Source organism: Mobula birostris, chromosome 19, assembly GCF_030028105.1.
Source record: "Mobula birostris isolate sMobBir1 chromosome 19, sMobBir1.hap1, whole genome shotgun sequence".
In the NCBI taxonomy this organism is placed as follows: Eukaryota; Metazoa; Chordata; class Chondrichthyes; order Myliobatiformes; family Myliobatidae; genus Mobula; species Mobula birostris.
The window spans coordinates 2,233,159-2,253,384 of record NC_092388.1 but is presented as its reverse complement, the minus strand read 5'-3'; the positions used below and the strand labels follow the sequence as shown (position 1 = coordinate 2,253,384).

Below are 20,226 nucleotides of genomic sequence, written 5' to 3'. Positions count from 1 at the left end.
AAGGAAAAGGTAAAAATAAGCTGTGAGTGAATATTTCAATATCTGAAGATTAAGTATTACAATACTAAAACAGATTAAATGGTAGTAGATTCATAAAAATTACAGCACACCAATGAAGAGTGTTACCAAGTCAAACAAACTTGACAACCAAAATGCTGAAGCAGGGTCAGAGGGATACTTGGGAATAAATTAATAGTCAGGTAAAATACTGAATACACACCGCTTCCAGCTACCAATGTAATCTAAGTTTCACGGAGTTCTGGATCCACATCAATAGACTTAATATGAAAATCATAAACACTAGAAATTCTGCAGATGCTGGAAATGCAGAGTAACACATACAAAATGCTGGAGGAACTCAGAAGGTCAGGCAGTAACTTTGGAAATGAATAAACAGTTGATATTTTGGATCAAGACCAATCGTCAGGACTGGGAAGGAAGACGCTGAATAAAAAGGTGGGGAGGGGTGAAGGAGGAGGATAGCTGGAAGGTGACACATGCAGGTTGGAAATATAAAGGGCCGGACAGGAGAATGGACCATGGGAGAAGGGGAAGGAGGAGGGGACGCAGGTGATAGGCAGGTGAGAAGAGGAAAGAGGCCAGAATGGGGAATAGAAGAAGAGGGGAGGTGGAGAGGATTTTATTTAGTAGAAGGAGAAATCAATATTCATGCCATCAGGTTGGAGGCTACTTGGAAGGAGTATTAGGTGTTGCTCCTCCATCCAGAGGGTGGCCTCATCTTGGCACAAAAGGACAAAAGGAGACCATGGACTGACATGTCAGAACGGATAAGGGAATTGGAATTAAGATGCTTAGCCAATGGGTAGTTCTGCTTTTGGTGGATGTAGAGAAGGTGATCAACGAGGCAGTCCCCTAATTTACGACAGGTCTCGCCAGTGTAGAGGTAGCTGCATCGGGAGTGCTGGACACAATAGACAGCCCCAGCAGACTTACAGGTGAACTGTTGCCTTACCTGGAAGGATAGTTTGGGCCCTGAATGAAGGTGAGGGAGGAGGTGAATGGGCAGGTGTAGCACTTCGCTGCTTACAGGGATAAGTGCAGGAGGGATGGATGCACTAGGGAATCACAAAAGGAACAATTCCTGCGGAAAGCTGGGGGAGGAGGGTGTATAGATGTATTTAATGGTAGGATCCCTTTGGAAGTGGTTGAAGTTGCAGAGAATGAGGTGTTGGATGTGGAGGCTCATGGGGTAATAAGTAAAGACAAAAGGAACACTATCATTATTAAGGTGGCGGGAAGATGGGGTGCGTGCGGATGTTCGGGAAATGGAGGAGATGTGGGTGAGGGCAGCATCAATACTGGAAGAAGGGGAACACTGTTCTTTGAAGGAAGAGGACATTTCTGGTGTCCTGGAAAGGAAAACTGCATCCTGGGACCAGATGTGGCGGGGTGAAAGAACTGAGGAAAGGGAATAGCATTTTTACAGGAGATAAGGTGTGAAGAGGTATAGTCAAAACCTTAGGAATCAGTAGGTTCAAAAAAGATGTTGGTTGACAGTTTGTCTCCAGAGATAGAGACAGAGACATCAAGAAAGGGAGGGGGGTGTCTGGAATGGATCAAATGAATTTAAGGGCAGGGTGGAAGTTAGAGGCAAAGTTGATGAAATTGACGACCTCAGCGTGGGTATATGAAGCAGCAACAAAGCAGTCATCAATGCAATGGAGGAAGAGTTGGGGAGCATTACCAGGGAAGGCCTGGAGCATGGACTGTTCTACTTAGCCAACAAACAGACAGGCATAGCTGTGGCTCATGGCAATCCCTCAATTCTAGAGAAAGTGTGAAGAGCCGAAGGAAATATAGTTGAGGGTTAACAATAGTTAACAATATGTAAACTCTTAAATACAAGAGATTCTGCAGATGTTGGAAATCCAGAGCAAAACTACAAATTGCTGGTGGAACTCAGCAATCTGTGGAAATGAATAAGCAGTCGACGCTTTGGGCTGAGACCCCTCATTAGGGCTGGAAAGGAAGAGGGAAGATGCTAGAATAAGATGGGGAGAGGGGACGGAGGACAAGCTAGAAGGCGATAGGTGAAGCTAGATGGGTGGGGGGGGGATGAAGTAAGAAGCTGGGAGGTGATAAATGGAAAAGGTAAAGGGCTGAAGTAGAAGGAGGAATCTGATAGGAAAGCAGAGTGGATGAAAGTGATTTGATGATTCCACATATCTTCTAAAACTTAACAGACTTCAACAGATGCATGGTGGATCCTGACTGGTTGCATCATAGCCTGTTATGGAAACACCAATGCACAAAAATAGAAAAGTCTACAAAAGGTAATGGGTGCAGCCCAGTCCTTCACAATAAGAGCCCTCCCCACTATTGAACACATCTACAAGGAGCACTGCCACAAGAGAGCAGAACTCATCATTAAGGGCTCCCAGTATCTACGCCATGATCTCTTCTCACCACTGCCATCAGGAAAGAGGTACAGGAGCATCATGACTTACACCACTAGGTTCAGGAACAGTTATTACCCGCCAACCATCAGGCTCTTGAGTCAGAGGGGATAACTTCACTCTACTTCATTCACCCCAACACTGAACTGTTCCCATTGAAATGGACTCACTTCATCTCAGGTTCTGTATATTTATTGCTTATTTATGTATTTATTTAGCTATCAGAAAACATACAAAGTCTTTTTTATGCTGCATGGCTCCCTTAAGGCAGGGGTTCCCAACCTGGGGTCCGCAGATCCCTTACTTAATGGTAGGGGTCCATGGCATATAAAAATCATTGGAACTGCTCCTTTAAGGTTTGGTGTTTCTGCAAACACCACTCTAACCATTCCAAGTTAAACCTGTGGACAAACAAGACCAAGGATTGGGAAAACATAAATGGCAGTCTGAATGATAAAGGTCAGGAGCGGCAGCCAGTCCCAAACCTCGTTGATGCCATTTTCTCCAGCAGTACAAGTGCTCAATATTAAATACTGAACGACTAAAAAAAAGTTAAAACATAAACAAATGTCAGGATCAAACATAGAACAAAGTGCTCAAGAGAAAAACTAAAAAATGTTTCTATAGAACGTGAACTCCAATGAATTTAATTGCTATAGAATAATATAATAAATCCTTACAAATCGCTTGTCAACGTTTCAAGCAGAGGCCTTTCAAGAGATCCTGATGAAGCCATAGATGCTGCCTTACTTGCTGAGTTTCTCCAGCATTTTATGTGAGTTACTCTGCATTTCCAGAATCTGCAGAATCTCATGTTTAAAATCTATGCGGTATTTCATTTTAAAGTGTTCAACAAAATCTCTTACCTGCAAGGGCACAGGAGTTTCTTTATAACTGGGCAAAATCTTAAACGAGATTCCACCGCTGCAATCCTTCAGCATTTCTTGCAGTACCTTTGGGTCAGATCCAACTTCAATGCCATTGACTTCCTTAATGATATCCCCCACATGGAGAAGAGCTTGCCGGTCAATCATACCACCATGAAGAATCCTTGCAATTACCAGCTCACTGTTCTCCACCCTAAAGGTAACACCCTACAAAGCAAGTAAAATAATCGTATTTGATTAGATGCCTTTCAAGATTGTTTAATGTCATTTCCAGTACACAAGTGTAAAGAACAAAATATTGTACATTCAACTTTAGAGTTTAGCCCTTCTATTGTTTAGGTTTAGTCATGATGGTAGATCCAACGCAGTCAAAGAACACAAATATACAATAAAATACACAAAAAGACAATAAATATAAATACATAAGATAGCTTATATACATAGATTGATTGCATGTACCTGAAGTGATGTTAGGCACAGGAGTGTCAGTACATAAGGTGACTCTGACAGTGGTGGTTGCAGGTGTGAAGGAGTGGCTTAGTAGGTGAAGGTGTTGATCAGCCTTACTACTCGGAGAAAGTAATTGTTTTTGAGTCTGGTGGTCCTGGCATGGATGCTATGTAGCCACCTCCCTGCCAGGAGTGGGACAAACAGTCCATGAGCAGGGTGGGTAGGAGCCTTCAGGATGTTACAGGCCCTTTTCCAGCACCTTTCTGTATATATGATGGGTAGGCTGGTGCCAGTGACGCGATGCACAGTTGTAACTACCTGTTGAGGAGCCTTCCAGTTCCTAGTGCAGTTTCCATACCATGTAGTTGTTAGGATGCTCTATACTACATGTCTGTAGAGTACAGATGTGCATAGCCTCACTCTCTTTAGCTTCCTTAGAGAGCAGAGGTTCTGATTGTGTAAGACATATTCTGGGACCATGAGAGGTTGTGAAGATGTGCACTCCCAGGTGTTTGAAAATGCTTGCAGTACCACTGATGTAAAGCGAATTATGAGTTCTCCTGAAGTCAATAACTATCTCATTTTTCTTACTGACAATAAGGAAGAGATTATTTGCCTATCACCAGGCCTCCAGCTCTTCCATCTCCTCTCTGTAGGCCATCTCATCGTTGTTGGTGATGAGACCCATGACTGTCATGTCATAAATGAACATGACAACATGATCACCCGGGAGTTTGGCCGTGCAGTTACTGTGAACAGTAGGCTCAGCACACAACCCTGAGGGGCATCCATGTTCAGGATGATGTGAAGGGAGGAGTGGTTGTGCATCCTGACCATCTGAGATCAGTTGGTTAGGAAGTCCAACACCCAGATGCACAGTGGTATAGGAGTTTGTTCACCAAGGTGTGTGAAAACAACAGTTTTGAATGCCGAAATGAAATCCAGAAATAGCATTCTGACATAGTGTTCTTGTTTTCTAGGTGTGTCAAAGCCAGGCACATGTCAGAGCACATTCCCAATCAACAAAAAAATTTTGTCTTTTTCATGAACTAACACTGGAATTAGGTTCTCCACACCCCTCCCCCCATTCCATCCAATTTTAACAGTAGCACCAACAAGAATGTCCTGACCAGCTGCATCACCATCTGGTATTGGAATTATCAGGCATCTGATCACCAGTTCCTACAATGGATTGCAAGGACTGCTCAGAGGGTCATCAGGGTACCTCTTCCATCCATTCAAGATATTTATCAGGAGCGCTGCATACGCTGGGCCCTCAGTATTATCAATGATCCCTCCCATCTGTTCAACAATCTCCATCAGACAGAAGGTAACGGAGTATTAAGACAAAAACTGTTAGGATAGGAAAATTTCTTCTCCCAGGATTTGAGACTACTGAACTCCCTGCCACCAACCAAGTCTCATCACATATGAAGTGCCAGTAGTGTTATACTGTTTACTTTTTAAACTTCTGTCATAAATGCATCTTTTTATTTGTTAATTTACTTATGGCAATACTACTCTGTGTGAGTTATATCTACTGTGCTGTGCACCTTGGTCCTGAAGAAACACACATCAAAGTTGCTGGTGAACGCAGCAAGCCAGGCAGCATCTCTAGGAAGGGGTACAGTCGACATTTCAGGCCGAGACCCTTCGTCAGGATCTCGGCCTGAAACGTCGTCTGCACCTCTTCCTAGAGATGCTGCCTGGCCTGCTGCGTTCACCAGCAACTTTGATGTGTGTTGCTTGAATTTCCAGCATCTGCAGAATTCCTGTTGTTTGGTCCTGAAGAATATTGTTTCCTTTGGTGGTATACATATACACAATTGAAATAACAATAAACTTGAACTTCTTTACTGATTTTATTAAACAAATAATTAGAAGAGGATCAGTGTGATTTCTTCCCCTTTCACAAATTCTAAAAATAAATTTCTTCATCAAATTGATGTCATTTTTATTGTAAGATATGCCAGAATGTTTACATTCCGAAGAATGTATGTGGACCCAAAATTATCCTTTCAAACTGCCTTCTGATCCCTTCTGAAGAGTATTCCATCAGAAATTGGAGCAAGCTGACTCCACGTGATTCTCAGGTGATTTCACTGATCACAACCAGAGAAGGAGAATGCATTCCAACTGGATGCTGCAACAATTTCTAATTATCCAACAAATTGGTTCAGCTATTGCAGCTAAATCCTTCATTTCACACACAAAGGTGCCAGAGGATATCTGATATCAGTGGAGCTAGACTGGATAGAGAAAAAAACAATAGAATAATAAAAACCTTCAAATGTTTTCTATAACTCTGTAGTCTTTGCTAGTAAGGTCATGATGCAACCAATTAATCAGAATCAGAATCAGGTTTAGTATCACTGGCATACTTCGTGAAAGTTGTTTGGTGGCAGCAGTACATTGCAATATATAATAATAAAAGAAACTAAATTATAACAAGAAATATATTTTTAAAAATTAAATAAGTAGTACAAAAAGAGAGCAAATAAAAAAAAAGTGGGGTTCATTGTCCATTCAGAAATCTGTACATTGTACATGGGTTCGTTGTCCATTCAGAAATCTGACGGCAGAAGGGAAGAAGTTGTTTGTAAAGTGTTAAGTGTATGTCTTCGGGCTCCTGTACCTCCTCATTGTGCAAGATGACACTGGCAACCAACAGTGATGTTTTGCCGGCAGCTCATAAAACTGCTAGATACTCTAGTAGATATACTTCTGAATTGTGATTGCTGCAGTCTACAGCCTGTAATTTCCCTTTATGGGATATAGTTTCGAACCAATTGGTGCTTTTGCAATCCCCTGGCGGATTTGGTGAAGTAGACTCTCAAGAATGCATCTACAGCCAGGGCAGCCATTGCTAGGGATGGATGCTACATCGAGGCCTTATAGCGGAAGATGAACCCATTTTGGCTCCATTATTCCATGCTGTTTAAAGTGTTGAGCAAGATTAAAATCATAAAATCATTGCTGCTGAGAGGAAAAGAACAGAAGGTCAGTACTGTCTGTTTGCATTTGGCCAGCCCCACTCTCCTCTTGCTACTACTGTCGGGTGGGAGGTACAGTAGTTTTGGATCCCACGTCACCAGGTTTAGAAGCAGTTGTTGCCCTGTGACCACTGGGCAACTGGACAGGCTTCACTCGCCTCAGCTCTGAACCGGTCCTGCAACTGTGGACTCATATTTGGAGACTTCTTCAGGGACTCTGCAGTTCATGTTCTGTGCATAATTTGTTTACTATTTTTTTACTATTTGTGCAATTTGTCCTCTTTTGCACATTGGATATGTGGTGGCCTTTGTTGTGTATGTGTGTGTGTGTTTTTTTTTGTGAATGTTGTTGTGTTTCTTTGTTTTGTGGGTGCCTGTAAGAAGATGAATCTCAAGGTTGTATATGGTGTACGTACTTTAATATCTCCACTCCTCCACTTGGCTCCATCTGCCCATCAATCCTTTCTCACCTGGATCCATCCAGTGCTTGACAGCTCCCAACTCACACTTCCCCTCACCAATTTTTACCGGTTATCTATGCTTTTCATGTTAAGTCTCAACCACATGTTGCCTGACCCACCAAGTTCCTCCAGCAGATGGTGTGTTGCTCTGTATTCCAACCCCTGCACTTTCTTTGCCTAGTTAATGAAGTACTGTAATTCCGGAAGATGGCACCAGCAAACAATGCGACCAAGGGCAATATCCTTCAGACGGTTCACAAAACTACTTTCACTTTCACAAAGAAGAGACAATCTGCGAATGCTGGAAATCCAAGTGACACACACAAAATGCTGGAGGAACTCAGCAGGTCAGGCAGCATCTACAGAAAAAAGTACAGCCAACATTTCGGGACCCTTCGGCAGGACTGGCCTTGCACTTTTACATCTTATTTTTCTTTCAGATGTCGTTCTGCTAAAGTTAGAGCCTGAGACCTACATTTTGGTGGTGTGCTTTTGGACCAATTGAGCGATCCGGCACCTTGCTGTCTACGAGGGGATTCGATGAGGGTGGTTTCAAGCGAAGTATGCAGCCTGGAGCCAAGAAACCTGGAGATGGGGCTCAAGCCCACAATTGACTCCATTTCTCACCAATCTCACCAAGTAAAGCACTGTGAAAGATTAAAATCATTGAGGTGAGAGCGAAAGGCGAGCAGGTGTTCAGCACTGTCTTTCAGCCTCTCGCTCACTGCTGCCAGAAGGTGTCTGCATGTGACAGTGCCTCTCTCCCATCTGTTCTCTGCAGAGGAAGTTCTGCATTCGAATAGTCTCTCTCTCCCTCATGTTCTATGCTAACAGACGATTGTGCTGGAATCCTGGGTGTTGGAAATGGTTTCATCGACTTGGTTTGAAGATTGTACTCTGTAGTACATGTTATGATGTGTTTCTGGTGGCTCCTTTACTTGTTGCTGTTTTAGTTGGCTTTGATCGGGCAACCTGCAGATAACAAATGACACAACGCAAGACTGAACTGAATATGCCTGGATAATTGATTTTGTGTTTTATATTCTGTGATCTTCGTTCTTTTTTTTTACCTAGTTTGCCATTTGTGCAATTTGGCTTTGTTCTTGCACATTTGGTGTGGTGGGGGGGTGATATTTTTCTTTGAGCAGGACCCAGATTTTTCTTTGTTCCATGGCTGTCTATGGGAAGATGAATCTCAGGGCTGTACACTGCATACATAGTTTGATAATAAATGTCCTTTGAAACTTCAGTTTCACAGATACTAAATTCTAAATACATAAAGAAGCAAATAGTCCACTATCACATTTCAATTTCTCCCCCAAAGAGACTCACCAAAGGTTCACCAGCTTTCTTCTGAATTCCAATCATGCGAACCGCATCCCCTGATGCCGTCTGGTTACACAAGGAATCGTTTAGCAGACTGGGGCTTGAGGGTGGTGTTTCATAGCACTTTGATGCAACTAAATCATGGGCTTCCAAAAGTGACTGAAAACATTTACAAAAACCATTAATGTAACAAAATTTCTAAAACATTCATGCGTTTCACAAGAAGCTTTCAACATTATTCTGTGATCATTCCCACCTTTGCTGAACAACACTACATCAATTATTAAATAAGGCATGTTCATGTATTGGGCTCAGGATGCTGTACTAAATATATAACTCCTCCTCCCACCAATCACCTTCATCATGGCACTTCAAAACTCGGTGCACCACACCCTGAACTTTTTCACTTTGCAAAGAAGAACTGGTTATTATAGAACATTTGCTTAATGTTCAGCAAAGGACCCATGGATGACTTTGAATCTGGGCACAAACAGAACATCATCCTAGTTAAAGTTAGTCATGACTCAAATATGGGGATGAGGATGATTCAACATAGAAGGCGTATGGCGTATTGGCCTCCATTACGCCATGAGACATAGAAGCAGAATTAAGCCATCTGGCCCATCGAGTCTGCTGCACCATTCAATCATGGCTGATCTTTTTTGTTAAATCTTCTCCTCAACCCCAGTTCCCTGCCTTCTCCCTGTAACCTTTGATGCCATGTCCAATCAAGAACCTATTAATCTCTGCCTTAAGTACACCCAGTGACCTAGCCTCCACAGCAGCATGTGACAATAGATTCCACAAATTCACCACCCTTTGGCGAAAGAAATCTCTCCGTACAAACAGTAGCTTTAACTTCCTGTGTCAGCCACAGTTCTACAGTTTTCCCATTTGAGTATTTCTTCATTTTTGGAATACACTATGTCCTGCACCTTCCTCATTTTTCCTAGAAACGCATGCCATTGCTGCTCTGCTGTCATCCCTGCCAGCAGCTCCTTCCAATTTACTTTGGCCAGCTCCTCTCTCATACCACTGTAAATTCCCTTACTCCACGGAAATACTGCTACGTCAGACTTTACTTTCTCCCTGTCAAATTTCAAGTTGAACTCTATCATATTGTGATCACTAGTTCCCAAGGGTTCTTTTACCATAAGCTCCCTAATCGCCTCCAATTCATTTCATAACACCCAATCCAGTACAGCTGATGCCCTAATAGGCTCAATGACAAACTGCTCTCAATAGCTATCTCTTCGGCATTCAACAAATTCACTCTCTTGAGATCCATTACCAACCTGATTTTCCTAATTGACCTGCATTTTAAAATCTCCCATGACTATCATAACATTGCCCTTTTGCCTCGCCTTTTCTATTTCCTGTTGTAACCTGTGGTCCACCTCCCAGCCACTGTTGAGAGGCCTGCATATAACTGCCACCAACGTTCTTGTACCCTTGCAGTTTCTTAACTCAACCCACAAGGATTCAACATCTTCCAATCTTTCTATTGATTTGATGCCATTCTTTACCAGTAGAGCCACACCATCCCCACTGCCTACCTTCCTATCCCTCCGATATAACGTGTAATCTTGGACATTCAGCTCCCAACTACAACCATCCTTCCGCCACTATTCAGTGATGGCCACAACATAGTAGAGGCAGATACATTAGGGACATTTAAGAAACTCTTAGATGGGCACATAGGTGATAGAAAAACAGGGGGCTATGTGGGAGGGAAGGGTTTGATTGATCTTGGAGTAGGTTAAAACACTGGCATAAGATTGTGGACTGAAAGGCCTGCACTGTGCTGTACATTTCTATGTTCTTAATGAACAACACAGGACCAACCTTTACCGTGTATGGATGGCTTTGAAGATGGGCACAACTGGATCATCAACCTAACTGAAGTTAGTCCTGATCCAGGGATGTGGGGATGAAGATAATTTGAGATAGGACAACTGCCCTATGCATGGAGGAAATCAAAAACTGGATGGAGTGAGCTGACCAGTCACCCAAAGCCATCAAAGGACTTTGAAGGCATCTGAATTTTAAAACTGTGCCCTGCATACTGTAATTGGTTTACAGCTAAAGTGTTGGGCATTTTCCAGAGGGGCCTCGACTTAAAGTTATGGATAACGGGCAGGAATAAAGATCCCATTATAAGATCACCACTGCCTTCAAACTTGTGCTGAAATAAGCCAAAAATAACTTCACATAAGTATGTTTATTTTTCCAACACAGCAATTGTCTGTTCTTCAAACAACGGTAATGTAGAAACCATCCTTAGGTTCTTCAAAGAGAATAAACACCCAGACATTTGATCTGGAAAAAGCAGTTGATCGACCACAAGTTAGGCTTGTAACTGTAGTCAAAACACATGGAGACAGATAACAAACAATAGAATGGATAGCAAGACAGTTGTAAAAGATAGCAAAAGCAGGGGGTTAAAATATAATTGCTCAGATTGAAAGCTAGTTAAGTAGCGCCCCACAAGGTCCATTGTTGTAGTCATGGACGTTTACCAATTAATTAACAGTTTGTGGATAGTCAGAGTCTTTTTCCCCAGGGCTGGAATGGCCAGCACGAGAGGGCACAGTTTTAAGGTATTTGGAAGTAGATAGACAGGAGATGTCAGGGTTAAGTTTTTTTACGCAGAGAGTGGTGAGTACATGGAATGGGCTGCCGGCGACAGTGGTGGAGGCGGATACGATAGGGTCTTTTAAGAGACTCCTGGACAGGTACCTGGAGCTCAGAAAAATAGAGGGCTATGGGTAACTCTAGGTTATTTCTAAGGTTAGGGCATGTTTGGCACAGCTTTGTGGGCTGAAGGGCCTGTATTGTGCTGTAGGTTTTCTATGTTTCTATGAAAAAAAGATACTGATTGTATACTCAATTGATGCCTCTTAGTCTTATAAGCCTTTAAGACTGTAAAGTTTACAGACCTTCTGTCAGCCTCCGCTATGACAGAGGAAACAACCGTAATTAATCTAGCCTCCCCTTATAGCACATGTCCTCTAATACAGGCAACATCCTGGCAAACCCCTTCTGCATCCTCTCCAAAGCCTTGACATCCTTCCTCCGAAGGGAAGATGAGAAGTGAATGCAATACTCCAAATGCGGCCTAAGTAGAGTTTTACACAGCTGAAATACAACTTCCTAACTCTTGAACTCAATTAACAGCAAGCATGCTATATTCCTTCTATTCCATCCTATCAACCTGTGTAGCCACTTTCAAGGAGCTATAGATTTGGACTCTTGGATCCTTCTGTACATCAACACTATATTCAACAGCAGCCAGTGTGCACACAGCAAAACAGCTTGAGTAAAAGTTTAGGTGCCAAAATTCACTTATGATCTGTTGACAGGAGGATATAAATATTGGCCAGAACATGAACGATCACTTCCCTCTACTTTTTTGGAATAGTGTTATGAGTATTTCTATAACCAATTGAGACAGAAGGCTTCTTTCCACATTAATTCCTATTCAAAGAATAGCATTTCAGTGGCTGCTACCATGTATGAAGCATTGAGCAGTGTTATAACTCCTTATTTTTTAACTAGGGTCATAAATGTACCCTAATGTTATTTGTTAATTTACTAGTGGTAATATTATTTTACATGTTACGTGTGTGAGTTATATGTACTGTGTAGTACATTTTGGTCCAGAGAAACGTTGTTTTATTTGACAGTATACATTTGAAAGACAATAAACTGAAATTGAACTTGAACAAGATAAACATATAAGGGAGAATGGAACCAAAAGACCTATTCAAAGAGACTTGCATGGCATACAAATACTAGTGCAGACCCATTGGGCTAGATGGTCTACTCTGCAAATGCAATGGTAGCAACATTTGACAAATCAGACAAAAATACATGCAGAGACAAAAGAGGAAATATTAGGAATAGTGATCAAAAGATTGGTCATAGTGCTGGAAAGACAGAAAGGGACAAAGAGGTTGAGAATAGATGTGATCTGGTATGCAGAGCTGCCAAAAGTGGGACAAAGGTCAGAGAGAATGAAGGTGACAGTTTGGGGAGAAGGGATTGTGGTGCTGCAGTTATGAATTTCATGCTCCATCGCTACCACATTGACAAGTAGACAAGTAATCAAAAGGAATACATTCTTCCTTGCTACTTCTCACTGTTAATAGGAATATAGAGAAAAGTATCAGATGTACACTATTTGGCTGTGCATTCATTATCATGGTTGATCCTTTACCTCAAGCCCATCTTCCTATCCACTCTCACAATCCCAAGTGGCTACAAGCCTAATCCATGAATATACCTGAGGTACATCTAAGTGTTATATCCTATTTAAGCCACAAGGTCCAGGGGAAATCAAATTAAAAGTGAATACACAGACGATACACATCACACAAACCCCAACTGCGAAGGTTATTTAGTATTGCTCTTTCATAGAAAAGTACGTGGAACTTTTTAATCTATCGCACCAACACTGATCTCATCTTTTGCCTTATCATCCTGCAACTGCTCTTCCTCTTTTCAAATTCTGATGAAGCACTATTGACCTAAAAGATTAAATATTAAGCATTCCACCATTTTCTAGTGTCACTAATTTAAATAAAACAGATACCATCATCATCACCATCAGGTGCCATGCCCAGTTTGAGCTTTGACTGCCATGGCCCACACACTCCTGTTTCAGGTCAAGTGGATCAACTAATTGGTATTCATTTCCAGTTCTCTGGCTTCTGTCTCCATCATTATTTGTCTTTGTCTTCCTCTTGTTTTCTTCCCTTCAATCTTTCCCATAATTACCGTGCATTCTAACTCCTCTTTCCTAATCACATGTCCAATAAAGTTACGTTGCCTTTTCATGATCTCATACATTATTTCACTTTTTGTGTTTGCTCTGTTCATGACATCCTCGTTAGATATTCGCTTCGTCCATGATATTCTTTGCATCCTCCTCAAAAACCATTAATGTGTCAAAGTGCCTAAGGAAAAGTCAATTCTTTGCATATAAAAAGGAATACAAGCTAGTTTAATAAATTGCACTTAATGACAAGGAAAGTTTATACATTTCTTATTTTAGGATTGGAACAGTGCATATTGAAGACTTTAATTAAAGGGTATACCAAAATTATGCTTCCAGCTTGGATTATTGCCTGTCAAATATATGACTCAGAAATTTACATGTGCTCCCAATGGCTCTCACTCCTACTTCCTGACACTCACAGACCTCTGACACACTGTTAGCATCTTCCACAGTGAAGACTGATGCAAAGTATCCATGAAGTTCATTTACCATTTCTTTGTCCCCTATCACTACCTCACCAGCAACATTATCCAGTGGTCCAATATTAACTCTCACCTCCCTTTTACTCTTTATATAATTGAAAAAACTTTTGGTATCCTGCTTTATATTGCCTTTTTTCTGGCCACAGTTGCCCACCCCTACTATTTAAGAACTACTTTTTCCATGGGACATATCTATCCTGCACCTTGTGAACTATTCCCAGAAACTTCAGCAATCTCTGCTCTGCCATCATCCCTGCCAGTATCCTCCTCCAACCCACCTGGGCAAGCTCCTCTCTCATGCCTCTGTAACTCCCTTTATTCCATTGCAATACTGATGCATATGACTTAAGCTTCCGAATTGAATTGACTTCATTACTTACATCCTTCATATACTCGAGTAAAAATCCTTACATTATGTCTCCGTTTAAATGTGCAATTAATAAATAGGATCTACAACAATATAACAGAGAAATACAGTTGTGTCAGCATGAATTAATCATTCTGATGGCCTGATGGAAGAAGCTGTCTTGGAGCCTGTGGTCCTGGCTTTTATGCTGTGGTACCGTTTCCCGCATGGTCACAGCTGGAACAGTTTGTGGTTGGGGTGACTTGGGTCCCCAATGATCCTTCGGGCTCTTTTTACATCCCTGTCTGTAAGTATCCTGAATAGTGGGAAGTTCACAACTACAGACGCACTAGGCTATCTGCACCACTCTCTGCAGAGTCCTGCGATTGAGGGAAGTACAGTTCCCATATCAGCAGTGATGCAGCTAGTCAGGATGCTCTCAATTGTAACCCTGTAGAAAGTTCTTAGGATTTAGGGGCTCATACCAAGCTTCCTCAACATCTGAGGTGAAAGAGGTGTTGTTGTGCCTTTTTCACCACACAGCCGGTATGTACAGACCAAGGGAGATCCGCGGTGATGTTTATGCCAGGAACTTAAAGCTGTTCACCCTCTCAAATCCAGATCCATTGATGTCAATAGGGTTTAGCCTGTCTCCATTCATCCTGTAGTTGACAATCAGCTCCTTTGTTTTTGCGACACTGAGGGAGAGGTTGTTTTCTTGACAAGATTGTCAAATTGCAGAATGAATTCAATCATATTATAATCCTGCCTCCTAGGCATTCCTTTACATTAAGCTCCCTAATAAGATCTGGATTATTACACAACACCCAATCTAAGACAGCCCTTCCCCGAGAAGGTTCATATACAAGCTATTCTAAATAGCCATCTCGTAGACATTTAACAAATTCCCCCCTTGAAATCTGACATCAACCTGATTTTTCTAATACCCTTGCATATTGAAATTCCCCCATTACAATTGTATCATCCCCTTATTACATGCCTTTTCTAGCTCCCTTTGCAATCTCAACCCCACATCTTGGCTACTACTCAGAGGCCTATATATAATTCCCATAATGCTTTTTTAACCCTTGAAGTTTCTTAACTCCACGCACAAAGATTCAACATTCTCTGACCCCATGTCACTTCTTCCTAAAGATGCAATTCCATTCTTACTAACAAAGCTACACCACTGCCTGTGCCATCCTAGTCGTCCTTCTGATACAAAGTATACCCTTTGATGCTTACCTCCTAACTATGGCTTTCCTTCAGCCTCGACTCAGTGACGCCCACAACATCATACCGACCAATCTCGAATTACATCATGTGTTTGTCCACCTTAATCCGAATGATAGGCGCATTTAAATATGGCACCTTCGGTCCTGCATTCTTCGCTCTTTTGAATTTTGCCTCTGTGGTACAACTTAACTCTTTACTCTGTCTGCATTTCTATTCAGTCATTGGCTTGTCCAGCAGTGACACGCGGCGCATGTGGAAGGGCATTCAGGACATCACCAACAACAGGACAACACCACCTGCCTGTGCTGGTGATGCCTCCCTCCCAGAAGTGTTAAACAAACTCTCCGCTCGTTTCGAGGTGGAAAATGACATGGTGGCGAGGAAGGCCACTCCTCCTCCCTTCAATGACCAAGTTCTGTGTCTTACCGTGGCCAATGTGAGGAAAAGTCTATGCAGGGTTTACCCATGGAAAGCTGCTGGACCAGACAATATTCCTGGTAGTGTGCTCAGAGGATGTGCAGATTAGCTGGCAGATGTTCTCACTGATATCTTTAACATCTCCCTGAACAGCGCCATCGTTCCAACGTGCTTCAAGGCCGCCACCATTGTCCCCGTGCCGAAGTCTTCAGTGTCCTGCTTCAACGACTACCGTCCTGTTGCTCTCACATCCATCATCATGAAATGTTTCGAGAGGCTTGTCATGAGGCACATAAAGACCCTGCTACCCCCCTCACTGGACCCTCTGCAGTTTGCGTATCATCCCAACTGCTCAACAGACGATGCCATCGCCACCACCCTCCACCTGACCCTCACCCACCTGGACAAAAAAGACACGTACGTTCAAATGCTGTTCATAGACTTCAGTTCAGCATTCAACACAATCATTCCTCAGCACTTGATTGGAAAGCTGAAACCGCTGAGCCTGAACACCTCCCTCTGCAACTGGATCCTAGACTTCCTGACTGGGAGACCTCAGTCAATCCGGATCAGGAGCAGCATCTCCAACACCATCACACTGAGCAAGGGGGCCCCTCAGGGCTGTGTGCTCAGTCCACTGCTGTTCACTCTGCTGACCCACAACTGTGCTGCAACACACAGCTCGAATCACATCATCCAGTTCGCCGATGACACGACCCTGGTGGGTCTCATCAGCAAGAATGATGAGTCAGCATACAGAGAGGAGGTGCAGCGGCTAACAGACTGGTGCAGAGCCAACAACCTGTCTCTGAATGTGAACAAAACAGAAGAGATGATTGTTGACTTCAGAAGAGCACGGAGCGACCACTCTCCGCTGAACATTGACAGTTCCTCCGTTGAGATCATTAAGAGCACCAAATTTTTTGGTGTTCACCTGGCAGAGAATCTTACCTGGTCCCTCAACACCTGCTCCATAGCAAAGAAAGCCCAGCAGCATCACTACTTTCTGCAAAGGCTGAGAAAAGTCCATCCCCAACCCCCCATCCTCACCACCTTCTACAGAGGATATATCGAGAGCATTCTGAGCAGCTGCATCACTGCCTGGTTCGGGAATTGCACCGTCTCATTGAAGATCATTGGGGTCTCTCTTCCCGCCATCACAGACATTTATACTACACGCTGCACCCGCAAAACAAACAGTATTGTGAAGGACCCCACGCAGCCCTCACACAAACTTTTCTCCCTCCTGCCATCTGGCAAAAGGTACCGAAGCATTCAGGCTCTCACGACCAGACTGTGCAACAGTTTCTTCCCCCAAGCCATCAGACTTCTCAATACCCAGAGTCTAGACTGACATCTACATCATAGAACCATAGAACATTACAGCACTGAATCAGGCCTTTTGGCCCTTCTTGGCTGTGCCAAACCATTTTTCTGCCTAGTCCCACTGACCTGCACCTGGACCATATCCCTCCATACACCTCTCATCCATGTACCTAACCAAGTTTTTCTGAAATGTTAAAAGTGAGCCAGCATTTACCACTTCATCTGGCAGCTCATTCCACACTCCCACCACTCTCTGTGTGAAGAAGCCCCCCTAATGTTCCCTTTAAACTTTTCCCCCTTCACCCTTAACCCATGTCCTCTGTTTTTTTTTATCTCCCCTAGCCTCAGTGGAAAAAGCCTGCTTGCATTCACTCTATCTATACCCATCATAATTGTATATACCTCTATCAAATCTCCCCTCATTCTTCTACGCTCCAGGGAATAAAGTTCTAACCTATTCAACCTTTCTCTGTAACTCAGTTTCTCAAGTCCCGGCAATATCCTTGTAAACCTTCTCTGCAGTCTTTCAACCTTATTAATATCCTTCCTGTAATTTGGTGACCAAAACTGTACACAATACTCCAAATTCGGCCTCACCAATGCCTTATACAACCTCACAATAACATTCCAACTCTTATACACAATACTTTGATTTATAAAGGCCAATGTACCAAAAGCTCTCTTTACAACCCTATCTACCTGTGACGCCATTTTTAGGGAATTTTGTATCTGTATTCCCAGATCCCTCTGTGTTACTGCACTCCTCAGAGCCGACCACTCTGATCTTCAAGAGGACCAATTTTATCCCTTACAGTCCTTTTGCTCTTAACATACCTGTAAAAGCTCTTTGGATTATCCTTCACTTTGACTGCCAAGGCAACCTCATGTCTCCTTTTAGCCCTCCTGATTTTTTTCTTAAGTATTTTCTTGTACTTCTTATACTCCTCAAGCACCTTACTTACTCCATTTCCTATACATGTCATACAACTCCCTTTTCTTCTTTTTCAGAGTTGCAATATCCCTTGAGAACCAAGGTTCCTTATTCTTATTCACTTTGTCTTTAATCCTGACAGGAACATACAAACTCTGCACTCTCAAAATTTCTCCTTTGAAGGCTTCCCACCTACCGATCACATCTTTGCCAGAGAACAACCTGTCCCAATCCACGCTTTTTAGATTCTTTCTCATTTCTTCAAATTTGTCTTCTTCCAGTTCAGAACCTCAACCCTAAGACCAGATCTATCCTTGTCCATGATCAAGTTGAAACTAATGGTGTTATGATCACTGGAACCAAAGTGCTCTCCTACACAGACTTCCGTCACTTGTCCTAACTCATTTCCTAACAGGAGATCCAATATTGCATCCCCTCTAGTTGGTCCCTCTATATATTGATTTAGAAAACTTTCCTGAACACATTTTACAAACTCTAAACCATCTAGACCCCTAACAGTATGGGAGTCCCAATCAATATATGGAAAATTAAAATCCCCTACCACCACAACTTTATGTTTCCTGCAGTTGCCTGCTATCTCTCTGCAGATTTGCTCTTCTAATTCTCGTTAACTATTGGGTGGTCTGTAATACAATCCCACTAATGTGGCCATACCTTTCCTGTTTCTCAGCTCCACCCATAGGAATCAGTAGACAAGCCCTCTAATCTGTCCTGCCTAAGCACTGCTGTAATATTTTCCCTAACAAGCAATGCTACTCCCCCACTTTTCATTCCTCTGCCTCGATCACATCTGAAACATCGGAACCCTGGAATATTAAGCTGCCAGTCCTGCCCCTCCTGTAGCCAAGTTTCACTAACTGCTATAACGTCATAATTCCACGTGTCAATCCATGCCCTCAATTCATCCGCCTTCCCCGCAATACTCCTAGCATTGAAATATATACACCTCAGAAGATTTTTACCACCACTCACAACCTTTCTATTAGTGGATTTGCTTGAACTTTTAACATCATTTATTTTCACCCCAGCCACACTGTCAGCTCTGGCACTCTGGTTCCCATCCCCCTGCAAATCTAGTTTAAAGCCTCCCCAATAGCACTAACAAACCTCCCTGAAAGGATATTGGTCCCCCTGTAGTTCAAGTGTAACCCGTCTCTCTTGTACAGGTCCCACCTGCCCCAGAAGAGGTCCCAATGAACCTGAAAATCTGAAACCCTGCCCCCTACACCAGTTCCTCAGCCACTTATTCATCCTCCAGAGCATCCTATTCTTACCCTCACTGGCATGTAGCACAGGTAGCAATCCTGAAATTACCACCCTTGAGGTCCTGCTTTTCAACTTCCTACCAAGCTCTCTATACTCACTCTCCAGGACCTCCTCACTCTTCCTTGCTATGTCATTGGTACCGATGTGCACCACGACATCTGGCTGATCACCCTCCCACTTCAGAATGTCATGCAAGCGATCAGAGACATCCTTGACCCTGGCACACGGGAGGCAACAAACTATCCTGGATTCTCTGTCACGACCACAGAACCTCCAATCTGCACCTCTAACTATCGAGTCCCCTATCACTACCGCTCTCCTCTTTTTCCACCATCCCTTCTGCACTGCAGAGCCAGACTCAGTGCCAGAGATCCGGCTACTGCAGCTTGTCCCAGGTAAGTCATCCTCCCCAACAGTATCCAATGCGGTATACTTGTTGTTGAGGAGAATGGCCACAAGGGAACCCTGCTCTGCCTGCCCTTTCCTCTTCCCTCGCCTGACAGTGACCCAATTTCCTGTGCTCTGCTCCTTTGGCGTTACTACCTCCCTGTAGCTACTATCTATAATCTCCTCATTCTCCCGAATGATCCACAGGTCATCCAGCTCCTGCTCCAGTTCCCTAACGCAGTTTGTTAGGAGCTGCAGCTGGATGCACTTCTTGCAGGTGTCGTTGTCAGGGACACCAGAGGGCTCCCTCACTTCCCACATCCTGCAAGAGGAGCATTCCAACATCCTGCCTGGCATTCTCTCTACTCTAAACAATCTAAACAAAAAACTTACCGGAACCTACCCTGGCCTCTGCCTGTTCTCGCCGAAGCCTGTTGAGCCAAAGCCGTTCCACTCTGACTCAGTCCACTCCAACGATGGCCGCTACAACGATGGCCGCT

The 20,226-nt window shown here is 43.2% G+C and overlaps 1 protein-coding gene across 7 annotated transcripts in view; it reads right to left on the bottom strand.

The window, feature by feature from the left end:
- LOC140212381 (protein PALS2-like) overlaps nt 1-20,226 on the bottom strand; it is a 205,656-nt gene that overhangs the window by 28,757 nt on the left and 156,673 nt on the right. For all 7 annotated transcript variants that reach the window (XM_072283114.1, XM_072283113.1, XM_072283120.1 and 4 more), the window contains 2 exons: nt 8,541-8,693; nt 3,284-3,511 (listed from right to left, as the gene is read on the bottom strand). In XM_072283114.1, the coding sequence (XP_072139215.1) occupies nt 3,284-3,511; nt 8,541-8,693 (381 nt within the window). The remainder of the gene's footprint in view (nt 1-3,283; nt 3,512-8,540; nt 8,694-20,226) is intronic.